Raw genomic sequence first — 15,732 nt, 5'->3', positions numbered from 1 at the left:
AATATATAAATACTAGATAAAAGAGGGAGAAATAAAAACTTGGAAGACCTGGAAACCGATTAATGTAAATTGGTAATTTTGGCTTTAGGAGAAAAACCTGCTAAAAGCATGGACCCATGTGAATTCATACAAATGTCAGCATAAAGATTCACCTAACAGAATGAAGCAACAGAAATATAGTATTAATTGAGCTATTTATAAAGTGCCAACAATACAAGTATGAAATAGAAAGGCAGAAGATGGAAGGAGAACACCACCATTCAGTAGATTTAAACATTCTTTATGATGCACTTTCATCAAAATTTGTAATTGTCAGGTATCAAATTTCATTCATGCAACACCAATCCACTAAGAAATACATATCTTGGTGAGAAAATTAAAATTCATATTTATGTAAAAACTGTTTTGAAACAAAAAAAAACAATATTATTTCTAAAAAAAAAAAATTCCCCCTTACTAACAGAATAATTATCTGGAAAAAAGAACTTCCTGCATGAGATAGTTAAAGGAATTTAAATATACTTAAAAATGGAAGATTCTGCTTTTATATATTTATATGCCATTAATATTGAAGATACGTTTCTGGAAAAAAACTTTTCATGCTTAAAAAACGCACCTTAGTTTCATACTGTACATTACCACATACAGTAGTAAGAAACAGAAGTAGTAAATAGTTTATATGCAAAGAAAAGAAGTTACATTACAAGACAGTTACAATTGTGACACACAAAAAATAAAAATGTTCAGTTTTAACAGTATTTGAAGGCAATTCACAATCATTTCAGGAGTTTTGTGAAATTTAAGGCCATTAGTTCTAAATAAAATATATCTGACAAACTCACAAAACTGTATTTTGTAAAAACTGTACATGCAAAATCATTTCATAATTATATATGAACAGGCATATAATAAAATTTTTGGGTAGTTCAGTACACAAAATTGTGCACAAAGCAACATGGTTGTGCAATTTTTAAACCAGTTAATTAACATTATCATTCATGCATCCTGAATGGAAATGTGATTAAATGACAATATAAACCCAAATATTAAGAGCCAGCATCCCTTTGAATGGGCAATCTAGACAAAAAAGTTATAATTTTAAATTAAGTTTAAAATGATCCATTATAAAACATCTGCTGTAATCACACCAAAAGACTTTTCTGATGCAAAATTTCCAGTGCTTTAAGGAATGCATGATAAGATTTAATGAGCTCAGTGAGTCAACTGTAATACTCGAAGTTCTGATTTGAGGTAATTTTCTTTAATTACTTATAGCAAGTAACTCTTCTAATTTGCTTCAGTAACTAGTTTAAAAAACTGTAAACTTAGATAAACTTAGAAATTGGAGAATCTCTGAAAAAATACACATACCTCCCCCTTGAAGTTTGCAGTTGGTTGTAAGTCATACACAATTTATGATATTCACATTTTAGGAGCTTATTCTCAGAGTGTGAGATGAATAGATTACTGAGCACTGATTGAAGCAATTCAGATATTGGAAAACACACATATATTTGTCCTTTTCTTAACTTCCACTTGTATTTGTCTGGACAAACATTCAAAGAGATATTGCTTCTCTTGTGATCTTGTGACAAACTATTGCAAGCTAGAAGACGTGTGAATCATATTCCAAACTTTTATTCTTAAGAATAGTTATAAAAGTACTGAAATTTAAAAATAGTAACATGTAAACATTGATACAGAGGAATAGCATTCCTATACATTTATGTACACACAGTATTCAGAGAGGACATTTCTTCTGAGTTGAAATCCTGACTTGTGCTTTCCCCTCGAATAAATAGATCAAAAAAGCAGGGTTTCTTGTCCAAAAAAAGAAAAAAACAAAAGGACTCGGAGAGAACATACACATTTTCTTCTAGCATTTAAAAGCTTTTCAGTTGCTCATGCAACCTTATGGAGAATTTTGGTATGTGAAGAGAATTTTTCTAGCTCCAAAAAGCTACTGCTGCACCCAGAGACTCTCACCTTGTGAAAAATGCCAAGCACTTTGGAGCACTCAAATCTGAGTCTGTAACACATGAATAGGAGGTGTGTAGGGTGGTGGTGCAGGTGATGGCTTTATTCCTCTGACTCATGTAGGACAGAAACTGGTCTGGGATCTCAGCTAAAACATCTTTAGCAAGTCTTGCCATGCTTAACACGTGGTTCCCACTTCTGTCAATGTAATCCCGGAATGGCACAAACTACAAAACAAAAGATACTTCACACAGGTCATTACGCAGACACAGAAACATCTTACAACACAAAAATGAGAAAGTTTGATCTAGGGAGTTAAGGTACGTGAATATACTACCTTACACATTTTATATATGCATACACATTCATATTTTGTATTTTATATACACACATTGTATCTCAATTTAAAAACATCTACTTTCTAATAGAAATAGTATCAAGCTTTCACTTGGGTGAAGCTCTTCATATTCTTAAACCATGGCTGGCTGAGATTACCAGTTACATGCTTTATTGACGTATTTGGCTTGTCTCTCAACCCTGTTTATACAAGGAAGTAATTTTTTCACAAAGCTATTCTTAGCTTACATGTCCTGTTCATATAGGGCTCTCCTAACAGACTGTCTCTGCTCTTGCAATTTGCGGACAGAATTTTTGCCACCTGAAGTGAACAAAACAAGAATGGATGACTTTATATTCTTAATCATTTTTCACTATACCCAGTAGGACTATGAACCAACTCAATACTTTTTACCTGACACTAACGAATGCATTAAGGCTCTAAGCTAAAAAGATTTGATTTCAAAAAGAATGCGTTATGGGATACCCAGATCTGCTACACCTAAAAAGTTAGCCACCAGCTTTTCCTTGAAATTCATAATAATTAACAAGATGCTTGTGCTACTGGTAAGGAAAAAAAGAAACAATCTAGGCTCCTTGATTTTTATTCACAGAAGGCAGCATGCAGAAATGTAGTTGGTAAAGTTATCTAATCAGTTGTGCCAAAAGGAATGTTTATCTGAAATACTGCTTCTTGCTCAAATTTTGGGGTCTATCTCAGGATTGCAGTTGGGTGACTTTTCGAAATTGTGATTTATTTTCAAAAGCTACTAATATGGTTGACTATGCCAGAATTCAAACCCTAACAGTACTTTGTTTTCCCCTCATGAAACAGAGAAGACTTAATTGTTAACTTTTCCTATATAATACTCCAGGATAAAACTAGAACTAACTGAGAAGCCAAACCCAGAGATGTCTCATCTCCTGGCTGAACTCTAAAATGAGCAGACCCTTTTCCCCATTATCCTAACCTGAAAAAAAATTGTCTTTTTGGATGCATGTCAACTAAGACTTTATATTAAATTTCATTTTTCTAAAAGCATTAAAGCTTTCAAGATTTAGGAGACCACTGAATTACAGTGAGAGTTTAACTTATACCACATTTCTGAGAGTCCTCCAGGAAAGACAGAAAAAAAAAAACACAACACAGATCTACTTAATATATTAAACAAATAAAGCAACTCTTCGAAAAAAAAAAAAATGAAGGCAACCTTTCAGCAATAAAGAACTTAATTAAATCATTTTTACATCAGCTCCGGAAAGCACTTCTCACCCTGGACTTATGAAACTAGATGAAGTTTATTGCTACCATTCTGCTATGGTTTTTCGCAATGAACTTCTTTATTTTCAGTGGAGTCAATATTAAAAAAATGCTTAAAGGAGGCAGGATATGAAAAACATAGCTTGTTCATCAAAAGCAAAATAGTTGAAAATTAAAAATTGTTCTTAAAAGGCAGTATCACTATAGATTCTATAGGGATACATGGAAACAATGGCACATGCAGAATGACACAGGTGCATGCAACTTGCATTTGTCTTGTTTTCAAAATCCACCACAAAAATCAGAAGAGCAAAGAAGAGGGTTACAAGGGATAACAAGGGAAGATGGATAAAAAGAATGGGGTACTATTATGTTTAGTGGTGCTCAGCTAGAAAGTTAAGTCATCTCTGGGATTGGAAATAACATCCACATTGGGAATGGAGATATCCCACAGAATTTAGGAATCAAATTTTCCATTCAGGTGAAATTTGGGAATTTGAAGGTTAGGTTTGACCTGAGGCATAGACAGCATTAGCAATAACTTTCCTATGCTTAATGTCGAGCTCTGGAATCTGTCCAGTAGCATCCCTATCAAGGCATCAATCTCCTACCAAAATATGTTTAGAATTCAAGTAAGAGTTGGCTCTTTGCTTCACTCCCTGGATGAGGATCTCAACTTGCCAGATAAACAGCTTCAATCCTTGGTGCTTAAACTATGTTGATTTACACTGAAGCCTGTGTCCAAATTAAGCATAAACAGCAACTGATTGGAGTATTTCCCCAGCAAGCAGTTCCTTAGAAAATGATGACTCAGCCACAGCATAGTTGAGTCTGGAAGTGACTTCTTGAGATTATTAAAAAAAATCAACATTGGTTTCCAGAAGCCAGCACAGCACTGCCCAGTTTCAACAGCATGCTCTTCTTAAACTTCATCACCTTACTGGTAAGAATACCTCTAACTGTCCCCAGAAGCATGAAGTTAGAATGACAAAAAAAAAAGTATCTCTGTAGTCTGTAAGTTTACACATTCAGCTGTGAAGGGATAAGCTTGGTGTTCATTTCCCTCTCAGATGGTTTTCCTTTTCTAATGTAGTCTTATGTAAAAAACATGCTCTCTGGTTTAAAAAAACAAATGCGTCCCATTTCAAGATATCACCTTAACAACAGCCATGAAAACTCAGACCACATTTCTGCAGCAAAGGCTGGCTGTTTCAACAGCGAAGTTGTTGAAATGCAATTATACAATGCAGATGGCATGAATTAGTTCTCCCTGCCCTCTCCTTAAGGTATATAGGTATCAGAAGAGTTGTAGGAACTATGGACAGATAAACATATGCACAGATACACAACAGATGGCAAAGACAGCAAGGCCTAGAGCTACCACACAGAACAAGCAGAGGTGGTAGAAATCTTTCATAGAATGAAAGAGTAAGAAAAATTGAAGGGAGACTGAACAAATGCAAAATGCTTTGCCTTTAGCTTGAGAGTTTATATAAAATTTAATATACAAAATGTTCAAGAGAAACAATAGGTACGTTACCATGAGTAAATATTTTCCTAAAAATAAATAAACAGAAAAGGAAAACAAAGGAGCAGAAATTAAAAAACTGAGGAAGAATTGGTAGATGTATAATTCAGACTCCCTACAATACTTATGTTTATCAGCAAGGAGGGAAAAACAAAGATCATGTCTTTCCACGAACTGCAGTCAGTAGTAAATAATCAATACTGTGAGTCACTTATAGCGGGCAAATCTCTCCATTCCTAATTTACTTATTTCACAATAATACTGACTGTTAAAATTAGTCAGTTTTACTAGTTTTTTAACTAACCTAAACAACACTAACACAAAAAAAGATTATCTTTTTATCTTTTAGTAGTTTATTTATAAAAGCAAGTCAGTTTTATCCTACCATTTACAAAATAAAGGTCACACTAAACTTAAAGGGTTTGACATTATCCCTTTTTATTCATGTAGCTAGACTATAATGTATTTGTTATTATTTAGACAGAAAGCACACAAAATATTACTGCCTTCAGCTAATTCAGTATGGCTTGGGGCAAAGTTCTGATTGAAATACGTTCATAGTAAATAAATGTTTTATTACATTTCTGATCTGCAGTGAATTCTAAGGAAATGCAAAAAGGTATTCACTGAATTTTTTATCTCAGCAGAAATTAGAATATTTCTGATGCATAACATTTTCACTAATCTTTTTTATAACATTTGAAGAAGTCTATTTGTTTATGCTCACTGAATGTAAAAAAGCAGCTTTAGGAGATTCTGTTGTTTGGAGAAATTGTACAATTACCTTGCACATATTTAAAGTACACAGTGCAATGCATGTCAGATATATGTGAATTAGCTTCAACAATTCTGACATGGCCAGGACTTTGCAGAAATACTAGTCCAGGATCCTGAAGCACTTCCAGTTCTGGAGGCAGCTTGTTTATAGTTGACTTAGGCCAGATACCTTAGACAGATATAATTATTTCTACAGTCCCCAGGTTGATCTAATTTTAAGTAGTTTGCTACTTTTCAAATGTCAACTGCTTTAATACTTCCTTAGCAAGCAGGGACTAGTATGCTGAGCCATCAAACGTCTTTCTGTGTGTTTGGTTCCCCTTTAGTATCCCATGAAAATAAAAATGAGCATCTAATCTCTAATTTGATCAAGAAAACAATTATGAAATCAAGTCTTTCCAGGTGTGTATGTAATCAGTAAGGCAAAAAAGGGTGCCAGGAGCATGGATGAAACACGTGGTTTGGACAAGCTGTGGACTTCTAGAAATCTGCTGCCCTTGGGCAGAAAGGGAATTATGGTGGGTATGTGCACGCAGAGCTACCATACCGCTCTGCAAGTGGCTGCTTAGGTGTGAATGACAATCATAGGGCTGACTGAATGGTGGTAATGAGCAAGAACAGAACCAGAGGGTTTTGGCAGAGAAGTGGAGGAGCCTGTGGAATGCAGATGAGAACAGCACTTTTAAGGCTTTGTTCAGTCACCTGAACACAGTTGCCTGCTATCATCTGCGATACCTTGAGGCATGAGGCATCTGCATGGTCTATGTGGCTGACAGGACACGGGAAACTGGGAGACACTCATGGTCTTCTGTACTGGCAGTTAGAGGCAAGGGAAGATACCCTATGCATCTCAAAACCACTTGCTAGAAGGCTAGGTACTGCTAATTTCCACAGAAGTTGCAGTTTTTCTTCATGGAATCACAGTGAGATTGCAGTACCTGGAATGCAGAGGCACCTAACTCTTCTCCCATGCTGTATAACCCTAAGACTTTATCTCAGTGTGTTACCAGTTAGGGATCATTTTCTATTCAATGCATATCCAATATCTTGTGTTATATAAAGGCTTAGAGGTATCACAAAGAGTTTCTGAGCTCGTTATAAACATCCGTAAGATAAAGTATGCCGGTGCTAAGGTAAAATGAAAGGTGGGAATATAGATAGAACACAGTCAAAACCAAAAAGGATCAGTAAAATGTAATGATTAGGGCAATTTTTCTCTCCCACCTGCACAATGTCTCTTTCTGCAAACTTTCCTCTTGAAAATCCTGACTACATCACCATCCAGTTCTTCCATAGCTTAAAAAAAGAAAGAATTAATTTATCTGTGAGAGTTCACTACCCAAAAAAGCATCACTGAGGAGAACTTTAGTCAATTTACACTTTTAGAGGAAACAAAACCAACAACCTGCTATCTTAAGGTAACTCTTAGATTATTGCTCTATAAAATACATCATGTATTGCAGTTATTTTGTACTTTTTCATGCTAACAATACCTACTTTTTTGCCTTTATTCTCATCTTCAGAACAAAACACACCATGATAAGGTCCCCATATCCTTCCGGATCCCAAACCAGCAAGCATATCCTTTTGGTAAGGCTATATTCATACTTTCATAGGTGGAGAAGAATTCATCTTCAGAAATTATTGTTACAGAAGGTAACAAAGGATATACACAGGCAATAACATTCATACTGGAAATGTAATGACTGTTATACATATGAATTAGGAGTTCTTAAAATTTTTCTTAAATTTACTAGCTAGCTCTTGTATTTTTTTGAACAGGGTCCAGGAAAATTCTGTAATTGTCAATATACCCAGAAGCCATTCTAGACTTCTGTAGGAAGGCATACCTGCTCTACAGTTAGCGTTGCAATGGATGGACCTGGGATTACAAAATAATTGCTCAGCCATTGGATCAGCAATCCTACAATCCTTCTTTCAGTACACTGTATGAAAATCTAAGCCCTGGAGCAGTAGACCTTCTTAGGGCTTTACAAACTGGGCTGAGCTCACTGAACCCAAAATTTCAAAACCCATTTCTTCCAACGCAAGAACTCGAAAGCATAAATAAAGCTAATCAGGATCCAAGTTCAAACAAAACAAAAGAATATATTTCTGCAAAAAATAGTTAGTAGGCCCGTAAAACACATTGCTAGATGTTGCTATTGATGCAATAAATGTATGCATGTTCAAACCAGAAGACTGGACAGGTATTTGAAGAGAAGACCCACTGAAATTTCCAAATAAAACATAAACCACATTCTGCTCAGGAAATTCAGAACTAAAGACAGTATTCAGGGAAATATCTTTTTTGATTATTTCATTTCTAACATTCTCTAGATAAATACCTGCGGCCATTTCACAGACTGATCACTGGGCAAAACAGAACACTGATCTGAGCCTTCATAGTCATCCTGACATCCTTGTGTAAAGCTGCACCAAATGTACATGCCATCTATCAAAGCGCCAGACATTTATCCCTCTGGTAGCCCCCAGGGGCTTTGAGATCGAGAGTGGACAGTGGTATCTGGAAAGAAGTAGCTCAGTCTCTCTACAGCAGCTTGACTGGCCTTTGAACTGTAAGAGTATGCCTGGAATGTACACGCTCTTACACACACACACTTTTTCATTATCCACATCAAAAACGGAGACTGTTTTTTTTTTTTTTTTCAGAAATAACTTATGTATATGGGACAAATCATTTCTCTGTCCTCTTGACTGTTGTTGTTGTCTACAGATCTGGCACACATCTAACTGGTGAATTTCACTCATGGGGCATGGGTCCAAAGATGGAAACTGTATCCTGCAGTGGAAGCAGAATCCTGCTTGAACAAAAGTTATAGGGATGACACCCTAAAAACTCTGTAAAGACAGCCTCCAGAAGTAAAGGGAAGTCAGAATTTACATGATCTGACAGTCAAGACGAGTTTGAGCAAACTCAGGGACTGGATAAACACAGAAAAGGAAAAGGCAAAGGAGGGGTGAGGAAAAAATAAGTTACATAGGTCTAGAGTTTGAATCCTCTGGGGGAAAGTAAACCTTGCAAATTTCCCTCTTAATGCATTTTTGAAGAGAAATGGTCTCTTCTCATTGCTTGTGGCATACAATCATCTGAAGTATGAATGTCCATTTGGACAATCTCATACAGGAATATGGTACTTTAATATACCACTTGCCAAAAAGCATAAGAAAGTCAACCCCAACAAATTATTTTTCTTGTATCATTTTTTCCTCTTGTTTTCATACTCCTGGAATATTTGCATAAGAATTTAAATGTACAGTCATTGAGGACTACTTACATTATATACCTGTGGTAGTACTAGTTTCATGTACAAAATGAAACATGGTAGTTTCATGTACAAAAGAAGACATGCTGCCTAACCAGAAGTACTAAAATGGAAAAAAAAGGATGTATAACTTTGAGAAACAGATATAAAGGGAATGTCTACACTTCATAGTGCATTGATGTGCAAGATGCCACTTAATAAATTAGTCCAAATAATGGAAACAGCTTAGTCATTGAAATAGAGAGTGCTGTTCTGGAACACCATATGAAAGCATATGCAAATAATCCTGGTGATTTCTTTCCTGCTGTAATATTCTCCCAATGCTGGTAGACAGTAAGGTTCACTTCTGTTATAAAGTGAAACCCAGTTTAACCCAGGTCACCTCTTCAAAGTTATTTACTTTCCTTAGCATTTTATTACTGCAATGAGAACACATGATCAATATTTCCATTCAGCTGACATGAAATATGCATGTTGAAAAAATTCAGAATTGAGTATACTTATTTTACTCTTTTTTTTTTTTCCCCACTCATCTTCTAGAGCAATGTAAATGCTCAGCCCCCATATGGTTCTGTGACTTGAACAGAGAGCCTGAGGGGCTATACAGCTCGACATGGTAGCTTGTAATCATACTGAGTTATTAATCAATCCAGCTGGAAATGTCAACGGTGCTTACTGCTTGTTCCATATTATGTTTTTTTTAAAGAACAATATTTGTTTGAAAAGCCACATATTACTAATATGTAAACAACATAAAACATTCTAAAAAAACACTAAAACACTTACCATCAAACTCTGCTGGTCCTACCCCCCACTATAATTATTGACATTGGAAGCTTTGAAGCCTTCAAAAGAAGAAGAAAAAAAGAGGTTTAATGCATTGCATAACCTCTGCCACTATTACGTAAGATCCGAGGACAATATGAACAAAAAATGTGCAGAAGTGATGCTTGAAATAGCAATTCCTCATCTTCATCTCCTAAAAAGTTGAGTGCAAATTGTCTGCTTAAGTGCTAGGTACAAAGCATTGGATGAAGACAAAAGGCAGATGATTATTTTGATTTATTTTTTCCTTATAAAGTCTTTGAATTATATAGGATCATAATTAAACACAACTATGCTAGGATTTAATACTAAGATGACAACTAAGAAGACAAATTTCTCTTAGAATCTTTTGTAAACTGACAGTAATTGTAAATATGTACTTAGTGACAGTCTGACATTTATTTAAATGTACTCTGTTGCTTCTCCATATTACATAGCTGCTTGGAATTACATGATTCCCTGTATTTTTTACATAGATCTTATGCCAACTTTTCTCAGGAGAATAAATCACCTATTTGAGCAATATCTACCTGGTATTTCTTCCATGAATGAAATTTTATTCAAGTTAATCATCCATGCCACAAAATAAACAAGATATTGAACTGCTTTATATTTAAGATTTTTAATTTTACTTTATCTTTTTTATTCAGTGAAAAAAGGCAAAGATGATATCTGGCTTTCCCTGACTGAACTCCCTGTAAAACCTTTAAAATTACAAAGACAGCATCATAAATATTGGATTCTCTTGCCCTGATAGCAGCACCAGATATCCAGTAGAGAAATCATCTGAAACTGGCTCTTTTGAGGAGGGTAACAACTAAAAAAATCATCTAACAAATGTCAGAGCTGACAAATGTTCCTTATTGAGATATTCCATTGAACTGTGAAATGTCTACAGTCATTTTAAACAGCAGTCTACACTGGCCAAAAATCATAGCTGTATGCTTTCTGCTAAATTAAACTCAGCTTCACTGAAGTTTGAAGTCAGGTGGTTTTAAAACATACTGTTATAGCTTTCTTCCGGAATATAAGAAGTGCTTTTCTGCTTCATCTAAAAGACATTCTCTTTTTAGATGCACCATCCCCACTTCCCATTCTTGATCTGTCACAACATTGCATATAAAACCAACTTTCTTATAGCAGAAGACTTACAGTTAATTAGTGTATACACGCTAACTAAAACAATGAAAGTATGACATTCTATAAATCACTAATGTGCTCACCACTCTACATTGTACGGTGTGTGCTATACACTGACTGCAAATTCATGATGGAGTATTACTACGTAGTCAATCTTCCAACTAAAATCTTGTAGCAAAGTAAAAAAATATAATAATCCCTAGTTAATTTAAATACTAAATATTTATTAATATTTATTAATAAACGTTACTAATATTAAATACTATTTGTTAATAAATATTTATAAATAATTAAATGCTACTAAAGATATTGGTTAAAGACCAGACGTCCTGGTCACGTGGCTCTGGGTGTCCCTGTTGGAGCAGAGGGGTTGGACCAAGTGGCCTCCAGAGGTCCCTGCCAACCTCAGCCATTCCATGACTCAGGACCATAAAGAGAGTGTAACTGTACCTGAGTTGCAATACACTGCGTAAGACACTGATAGTAAGTATAAAGTATTTTTCAGACATGAAGTCTCTACTTAAAACAGCACGGAACACCTTCTGTTTTTCAGATGTTTTCTAGAATCTCAGCACTTGAGTGTAAAGAAAACATTCTTCATGGGCACTCCTATTTAGGAAGACACATTAGTATGTGATACAATATATTTGAAACAGTAAGTGGCAAGGTCAGGGAAAAGACAAAGAGTTCAACTTTTGCACATAAGCTTGGTGTTGGCATTTACTGAATGACAGTGTAACCTTTAAACAATTTGATAAAACAGAATGTGTGACATATATGCTGTAAAAAGGAGGATGTATAAAGCACAATTAGCGATAAAAAATGAAATATACTCTTCCCAAGTCTTATACACATCAACTTGTATTTAACATCACTGCCCTTTTTATTAATTCAAATATTATTGGATAGCATTTGATTAGTTCTGTCATGGTATACTGTACTCACACTGCAAGAACTACATAGAAAAATTAATGAATCTTCATCAAAAGTAATATTTTTGAATTTATGCTCATTCCAAGCTAACAATACACCTGCTGCACTTCCAGACAGTTGCAGAGTAACAGCTAGTGTTCCCATTATTCCAGTAGCATTTCCTACTCATGGAAACAAGTCTTTTCTGTATTTCTTAGTGACAAATTACTTAATCGTACAAATTCACAACCAATCAAACTTGCTGGTCTCTAACTTACCCTCTACACGGACTTCGAATTGAGGGGACAGTTAAATCAAAAGCTTTTTTTTTTTTTTTTTCCCCTCCATGTAGCTTTTTTTCCACGTAAAAGAAGCTAGATAACAAACTAACAAACTTCCAGGGTAGACTAGAGAATGAACTTCCAAGATAAAAGCTTGTTTATCTCCTATAAAAGTGAGAGTGCCTTTATCCTATTTTTAACTGGAAGAGGTAAAAATTTATCATATGGGTTGAGAGAGTCCTTATCAACATACAGACTCTGTCCATATGCTGCTGGCTAGAGCTTGATGGCATCTTGCTTTCCAGTGAGAGACGGAGCATTTCAGTAATATTTTCTTCTGCACCCTACAAGTGGAATGGTACTACTGTAGGAAGTAGTGAAAATGGGCCTTCAAAAATATGCCTCTTAATTCTATACCATTCATTTTGACATGATGCTTAATTATTTTAATATAGGCTTTTCACCCATCACTTTCCTAGTAACTAGATCCACTGTGGTGTGTTTAAAATTATTGGTACAGATCTTTTCAAACCCTAGATGGAAGCTGGTTGTGTGTGTAATTTCATCTGACATTTCCCAGGGGCAAAAGAAGAATGGAATGTGTTTGTAATGCAGAATATTACTTATAAGCATAGCAGTTTTGAAGAGAAAAATATTGAAAATGATGAAGAAACTGAGAAACAATTAAGAATTTTTAAAATTCATGGGAACTATCTACAAGGATATCAGCTGACAGTTATGCCTGACCTTTGGGACCAGAAAGTTTGGGACAGTTTTTAGAAGGTGGGAAAAAAAGAAAAATCAAAGCTGTATGCAATTATTTGAAAAATAACCAAAGGCTCACTATGAAATACTGCATGGTGGAATGTGCACGAGGAAGGAAGAACCAAGACATGGACTATAAAAGTTGTATGAACATACAGCGTTAGACAGAAGAGTATCACTTCCCACAAAACACTAATTAAGCTGAGATACAACTTTTGGTTTCTTTAATCTTTGTGTATAATTATATTTTTTTCGCTGTTTGGAAAGAATGGTTAATTTACAGAACTAAATTAATGCCTAAATAATAACAGACTTAGTTTATTGCCTGAAATATTTAAACCCAGAAATATAATTATTTTAAATTTCAATACTTTCTGCAAAACTTACATTCACTATGGATTCTTTCGTCTGAGCCATATCTGAAATAACTCCATCTGTAATAATGAGAAGAACAAAGTACTGGGAGCCATCTTTTACTGAAGAAGCATATCTAAAGGAAAAAAAAAAAAGAGCATTATGATAGTAAAAGAAACCTTACACAAAAGGCGCTAATATGACGAAAAGCTGTATTTTTTAATTTGACTAAGGACTAACAAAAATACTTAATTGTGATGCAGTGGATCTCCAAAAGTGAAGACATTCATAGTTAAGATGGGCATTCTACTTTTAACTGAGAACATTAGAAAATATCAAATACAATAACTGTAACTAATACAATATTGATACTGATAATCTGCACATGTTGAATCAGTTAAAAACGGGGCCTGTATCACCATCGAAAGAAGCATGGACAGAATGCGATTTATAGAATCATGGGTCTTTAGAAAGTTATTTAATAGTTATTACCTTTGGGAAACATAGTTTGGTATGCAGAGAATATATCACTATTGAATGGTTGCTTTTATAGCACAAATAAAATTTATCAGGACAGCACACTACATAAACACCATTTTTTTTTTTGTCTTACAAGAAGAAGTTACATACTGTTGACCTCATTTTCAGATTTATAGTTCACGTATAGATTTGTAATATGGCTGAATATGCATCCTGAAATCTTGGCTTAGGTATTTACACCCCTTTATACCGCCCATAAATAGGCCCTCTAGACTCAAGCCTCTCCCTGTGCTGTATATACGACAAAACACATACAGTGCCATCCCAGTCCTGCCTCAGCCAAAGCAACCAAGAAGCAACTACTCTTTGAAAATGAACAGCTTTTGAAGATTTGGAAAGTTCTGAAAGATAGTGAGTCAGCAGCAGCTCCACTGAACTCTGTGACCTGCGTATCAGAAACCAAAACTTGAATTTGTTTGCTTTCAACTCCCAAGGGTCAAAGTGTCCTGTATAATTGGTTTTGCATGGAGCATGATGTTCCACTTGCTGCTTCACTCAACAGCAGCCTGTGTAGTTGCTACTTTCATGAAGGCTCTTGGTGCTGTCAAGAAGTCAGGTAGTGGAACTTTGTAAGAAAAGTGGTCATGAGTAGTGTGGAGAGCAGGGGAAAAAAAGAATTCTCCATATGGAGTTATGTACTTGGGCATGATATATATGCCCAAGTATACAATAAGACTGTCAGAATTCACTGTCTTATTGGTCACTGGACAGGGTGCGTTCTAATGATGTTCATGATGTTCATGAATATTCTAACTCTGATGTTACACAGTATATTTGCAAGTGAATGCTGCCAGTAAATAAGATGGTGTAACCACAACATTTGTTAGAGTTTGGAGGATTGTGTGTGAAATGAAATCTACAACTCTCAGAAAGCCATTACGCTCCTCCACCTCCCTCCCAGGATACAGATGGGTAGAAAAGCCACACAGTCAACAACCTGTTGAACAACTTCTGTTTGTATGTTGGCAGTAGGGACTGGAATTAAATGTATAGATTAACAAGACCTACTGTGGAATACATTTTCCCTACAACATCAAGACTTCTTTTATCTCATTTTTCCACAATACTCATAATTTTTTCATTGATGACTTCAGAGACGAGGGATGATCAGATGAGAGAGTAAAATAAAAATGCACTACCCCTTCCGAGCACTTAATACTGTCTACATGCCTACACTGAAAAAAAATGGAACAAAAGTTTGATTACTTCAAAATATCCATGGAAAAAAAAACACAATCTGCAGTCCTTTGGAAGAAAGATTGTGTACAAGGAGGGGAGATGATACAAGACATTAGAAAGAACCTGGTGTAGTTTGGATAATTCTTTAGCTAGGAATTATCCTAGCGAGGGAAGTATAACATTCTCATTACCTGTTTGAAGACCTCTGGAAGAGTTCTGAGATCACAACAGCACAGTAATATCTGACATAGTTTCCAGAGATTTCATCAGAGATGTATTTTTAAGCAGGAGGGATGTGGGAAGAATAAATTTCTTCGAGACTGAAGATAGGTTAAAAAAGAAACTGCAGGCTAGATGAGAGGAATAACTATCATCATTTCTACTGCCATGTCTACGAGAGTCAACAGAATAGCTGAGAAGCTGATCTTTGAGGGTAGATGCTGTTACTGAGAGCTGGTCTAGTACATGGATTGTATTAATGATGGCCATGCAGTAGAAATGAAGACATCTATGAAGACATCATGAAGACATCTTTTCCACTTCTAATGTAGTGCGATTCATTATCAGAAG

General features: G+C 35.3%; 1 protein-coding gene across 1 annotated transcript in view; it reads right to left on the bottom strand.

Annotated features, from left to right (window-relative positions):
• Positions 1 to 266: 266 nt before the first annotated feature.
• The window catches only part of CPNE8 (copine 8), a 104,019-nt gene continuing 88,553 nt past the window's right edge, over positions 267 to 15,732 (bottom strand). Inside the window, 7 exon segments of the mRNA XM_040544735.1 lie at positions 267 to 2,093; positions 2,095 to 2,204; positions 7,104 to 7,140; positions 7,142 to 7,175; positions 9,953 to 9,977; positions 9,979 to 10,011; positions 13,477 to 13,579. Coding sequence (XP_040400669.1) covers positions 2,018 to 2,093; positions 2,095 to 2,204; positions 7,104 to 7,140; positions 7,142 to 7,175; positions 9,953 to 9,977; positions 9,979 to 10,011; positions 13,477 to 13,579 — 418 coding nt within the window. The 3' untranslated portion in view covers positions 267 to 2,017.

Source organism: Cygnus olor, chromosome 1 (assembly GCF_009769625.2).
Source record: "Cygnus olor isolate bCygOlo1 chromosome 1, bCygOlo1.pri.v2, whole genome shotgun sequence".
NCBI classification, from domain to species: Eukaryota; Metazoa; Chordata; class Aves; order Anseriformes; family Anatidae; genus Cygnus; species Cygnus olor.
This window is presented reverse-complemented; position numbering and strand designations above follow the sequence as displayed.